This window comes from Poecilia formosa, unplaced genomic scaffold (assembly GCF_000485575.1).
Source record: "Poecilia formosa unplaced genomic scaffold, Poecilia_formosa-5.1.2 Scaffold101, whole genome shotgun sequence".
Lineage (NCBI taxonomy): Eukaryota > Metazoa > Chordata > Actinopteri > Cyprinodontiformes > Poeciliidae > Poecilia > Poecilia formosa.
In genome coordinates this window covers 816-5,468 of record NW_006800040.1, presented here as the reverse complement: position 1 = coordinate 5,468, position 4,653 = coordinate 816, and the positions used below count along the sequence as shown (strand labels likewise).

The following is a 4,653-nucleotide window of genomic DNA, read 5'->3' as shown; positions in this document are numbered from 1 at the left end:
ATGGGGCTTCCAGCAGCTGTCGGACAACAAAACACCTCACAGATATTCCAGCATGTTCACCTCCTGAACTAAATCAGATTAACAAATTAGTTGAACTTAACTGTAAGTTTCAGAAATAGATTTATTTACTTGATCGGCTTTCTAGTTTATGGGGTTCTGCCACATTATATCAGTCTGTTTAGAACTTTTATGGACAGAATGTCTGGGCAGCCATGGTGCTGAGGGGTTTCGGTTTGGTGGTCTCAGGATTGGGTCTCTGTTTTTTGCTGTTGGCTTCATCAGATTGTGATCTCCTAGAGCTTAGCTTTACACTGCTTAGTGTAAAGGAGCCTTGATGCAAATCCAGTATCTTCTGCATCTCAGAACATGGTCTTGGAAAGCTGGAAACTGGTAGAGTGCTTCTCCAGGTTTTGGACAAGGTCCTGCCCCAAGTCAACCAATAAGCGAGTGATGTGGGCACTCTACTGACTGGTTGACTGGTTAGTTGACTGGTTGGTTGACTGGTTGGTTGGTTGATTGGTTGGTTGGTATGTGTGTGTGCGTGTGTGTGTGGGTGGGTGGATGTATGGACGGACGGACGGATGGATGGGCAGGACTTCAGTGATGTCATTAATGTGCCACATCAATGTGTTGAGCAATGATGTATGAGATTTGATGATGTATCAGGGAGATATGACTATTCCAATAACCTAGGAACAATTTTGGGCGGAAAAAGAATAATAATAAGAATTCCTTCAGATACAATAGGCCTTCCCAACGCTTTTGCTGCTCTGCCTAATAAAACAGAAGACCATAAAAGAGATATTCACAGGACAGACGTGACAGGTCTCACCTGAGGAACGCTCTGCCTCAGATTGTAATGCCTAGCCAGGAATGCCAGCAATTTGGTGGAAGGTCTGTCATATGCCAACAACACTGGCTCCACGTTCTGATGCTACAGCAATGAAAAATGGACAATAACAGTTAGTCTGTAGCAGAAAACAATAATCTTCTACACTAATAATCAGAGGGATGTAATTTTTTTCAGAATATATGTAAGAAGTTTACACATATTTACTTAGTTCTTGATAGAATTGCATTAAAAATGCATGATTTAGGTCAAACATTTTAGATATACTCCAATAAGCTTCTCCGCACAGTTTTATGGACTTTTGACCCGTTCTTCCTGACAGAACAGGTGGAACTGAATCAGATTTGTAGGCCTGCTTGTTAGCTCATGTCTTTTCACCTTCCTACCGCACAGAGATCAAGGCTTTGTGATGACCGCCCCAACACATTTTACCTTGTTATCCTTATACCTCTTTCCATACCACTTAGCTTGGTTGTATGCTTGGGTCATTAACCAGCGATCAAAGCTTTAATTTTCTAGCCTTTTTCTTGAGATGCTGCTTTAATATTTAAACATTTATTTTGTAAAGAGCCCAGTCCCTCACGCAACAAAATACCCACACATTACGGTTCTGCCCCCATGATGCTCTCAGGTAATCTACATTATTTTTCTTATGACTTCCAGAGGTAACCTTCTAGGTGCAGAGGGATGAGTTCCACAGACTTCATCTGTATTACCAAAAGATCCGCAAAGTTTAGAAAGTCTGCAAAATATGTGCAAAACAAAATCTACTACAGTTGATGGTGCACAGTTGAAAAACATTCAATCAGTGATCCAAACTCTGGTCCGTTTGGTGACCACCACTACAGTGTGAAGTTAAGTCTTTCACATAAATTATAAATGGCAAATAGTAAACAACTCATGAGAATACATGTAATTCAACACAGTGTGAATCAGTTGCAGCATACAAAAAGGTTTAAGAATTTAGTTACAGTATATATGCATGAGACAGCCATAGTTAGTGCATAAGTTCTTCTTCAGCTGGAAAAAGAACATACACACTAGCCAAGCAGCAAAGTGATTTTACTAATCAAGATGATAAACTTTTCTTGCACTTCATAAAGTGGAACTGTTCGCATTTATGTCAGTGTTCCTTTCTGTGTAACCCTCTCTTTGGGACTGTTTTTTCTCATTCCTGTTGAAAATGATTTTGTTTGACCAATATTTGATCACCTAACTATGTCTATTTAAATAAGTCTGGAACAACTATTGGCTAATTAGGATACAGAATGAGACCTGTTGATCCCCCTGCTGGCTCACATGCATCATTCCAACTCTTATTCATATTTTATTACCAGATTTTTATGGTGTAACATCTAGAAGCTTTACCTGTAACATAAAATTGAATAGTTCTATCCCATAGCCATGTCGCTGTAAGTTTTCTGCAATGTAGAAATCCAAAACACAGAGTGGCTCTACTTCGATGTGCACACCATTTCGATCCTAAAACAAATAAGAGTTAAAGAACTGTGATTTGGAATTAGAAAATGAATAACTGTATTAAAATAAAGTTATAGACTCACAAGCAGAAATAATTTCTTGTAGCCAACCTTCAGAAATCCCACAACCACACCTCGTCCTCTGTGTGTAAAATACATGAGAGAGAACTGCTATGAGTACAGAGGAACATAAGACATGTGGGTCTGGCATCAGCATAGCTGTCAATAGAACCAAACTTCAACATATTTTAATGTAATTAACATCATCTTACAACAAAAGTCACTTTAGGCCAGATTTCAAGTCCCCACAAAATGAAATGTGAATGAGATTTTGTGGGGAATAGATTATAGATTAAAATCCATAAGCGTACTTATAGATTGTATTCTATAAGTACACTTAGACTGTTGAGACTGTGTAGATTATTCCCAGGGAGTCAATGTAATTCAAATAAATTCTACCAGTTCTAATAAGAAAAATAGAAATATGTCCTAAGACTTTGTTCAGACTGCAAGATTTGGAAGAAAGAAATGAGTGAGAGAAAGAAACACATTAAATTTAAATGTTGTTAACACAGAACATGTTCTACTTGTTCCATGAACATGTATGAACATGTTAGTCCATGAAACAATAGTGGAAAGGAAGTGAAAGCAAGGACGTGGGGTTTACCGGCTGCTCTCTCCGTCCTTCATCAGGTACAGCTGATGCTTCTGGAACTGCAGTTTGGAAGCACTTGTTATAGGAGCTGGGAGGTCTTGGGCCTGTAGTACCACCAAAGAATAAACATGATTACATTCAAAGATGTCCATAAACTTTGCTTTAAGCGTGGTGCATGCAGTGATACCAAACTACATAGAAGCATATTTGCAGTGAATCTGTTGTCAGTATGTGATGTGGGAAACCAGTTTTGTAAGAAATTAGAAAGATTTTTGTTCATCAGAAGATCCTTTTACCCGACCAAAAAACATCAACCCCAAACAACCCACTCACACAAAACAGACAGGAACTCACCTTTGCTGAGGCTTTCCCAAGTTCATCAAGAACTGTTGCAATTTTGACCCGGAGATCTGGCCTGTGAAGTTCCACACAGCAAAACAAACATGGAGAAACAGGATTCAGCTTCTATGCACCACAAATATAGAATAAACTTCCAGAAAACTGCAAAACAGCTGAAACACTGAGTTCCTTTAAATCAAGACAAAAAAACCCACCTTTTTAGAGTTGCTTTTGAACCACAAAAAACACTGACCAACATATTTGATGTGTATGATTTTAGTGATGACACTCATTAAAATATGTAATGTCTGTTGCCTGTATGGTGGTTTCTTTATAACTTTGCAATTTTGTATTTTTATGTAAAGCAGTTCGAACTGCCTTCCTACTGAAATGTGCTATATAAATAAACCTGGGGGGATGGATAGATGGATGGATAAACAGACAGATAGACAGATTTTAATGGTCAAGTTTCTGAGATCTTCAAGAACTGCTGACTACAGTGCATACTTTAAAAGAAGGAGATTCAGTCGAGATTTCCTGAAGCCAACCAAGTGAGCAGCACAGATAAACGGAGCAGTTATTTGCGTAAACACATAGTCATGTTTTAACCTACTTTTCTTTAGATTGGCGACTTGCAATAAGATTCTGGTCCAGAATGGAGATCCTCTCAGAGAATAACTGATTAATGTCAAAAGGAAACTCCATGGCGCAGGCTTGCTGATAGCTGTGATATACTACAGTTCAATGCTGAAGGAGGTTAGCTAGCTGAGAGGTTTCAGTCTCACTAAGCAACCACTAAACAATTTAGCGAGTTACTTCAAAGATGTTCACTGCTTAACGAGTTGAAACCGAAACACCACAACCATTTAAGACTGCAATTTCTAATTCTACAAGAAACTAAATAATGCTGTTTCATCTGCAGGCGTTATTTACACCGCTACTTCATTGTGTCGCTAAGGCACAGCGTCACTCCCAGTGTTACCGTAATAAACCGTCAGTTATTTAAAGCATTGTACTTGTTCTATTTTTGCAGACTTGCAATCAACATCTCCAAAGGGGAGTCAGAGCAACACACAATGTAGTTATTATCATGCATATATAGTAATACACAGTTCTATAAAATTAACTTTTTATTTCTTAGTAATTGTCTTAAAAATTGTAAAGGAGCATGAAGTTCTGGTTTTACGGTTTTGTTTTGTTTTGTAACGTTGGGAGCACAATTTGGCAAATGGTCAAAAATCAAATGGCGTACTGTACACGAAATATTTCAAAATAGCCCTTTCTTAATATACTCGTATTTTGTTCGATTTTTTTTTTAATCTACTTTATGT

At 38.1% G+C, this 4,653-nt stretch overlaps 1 protein-coding gene across 2 annotated transcripts in view; it reads right to left on the bottom strand.

Moving 5' to 3' along the window:
• Positions 1–4,312, bottom strand: part of atat1 (alpha tubulin acetyltransferase 1) — a 17,260-nt gene extending 12,948 nt beyond the window's left edge. The window contains exons 1-6 of one of the 2 annotated variants that reach the window (XM_016674793.1): positions 3,936–4,312; positions 3,338–3,398; positions 2,996–3,087; positions 2,413–2,470; positions 2,219–2,332; positions 833–934 (exon numbers count right to left, since the gene is read on the bottom strand). In XM_016674793.1, coding sequence (XP_016530279.1) covers positions 833–934; positions 2,219–2,332; positions 2,413–2,470; positions 2,996–3,087; positions 3,338–3,398; positions 3,936–4,027 — 519 coding nt within the window. In that variant the 5' untranslated portion in view covers positions 4,028–4,312. The remainder of the gene's footprint in view (positions 1–832; positions 935–2,218; positions 2,333–2,412; positions 2,471–2,995; positions 3,088–3,337; positions 3,399–3,935) is intronic. The other variant, XM_007559004.2, reaches the window with a different exon arrangement.
• Positions 4,313–4,653: the final 341 nt, after the last annotated feature.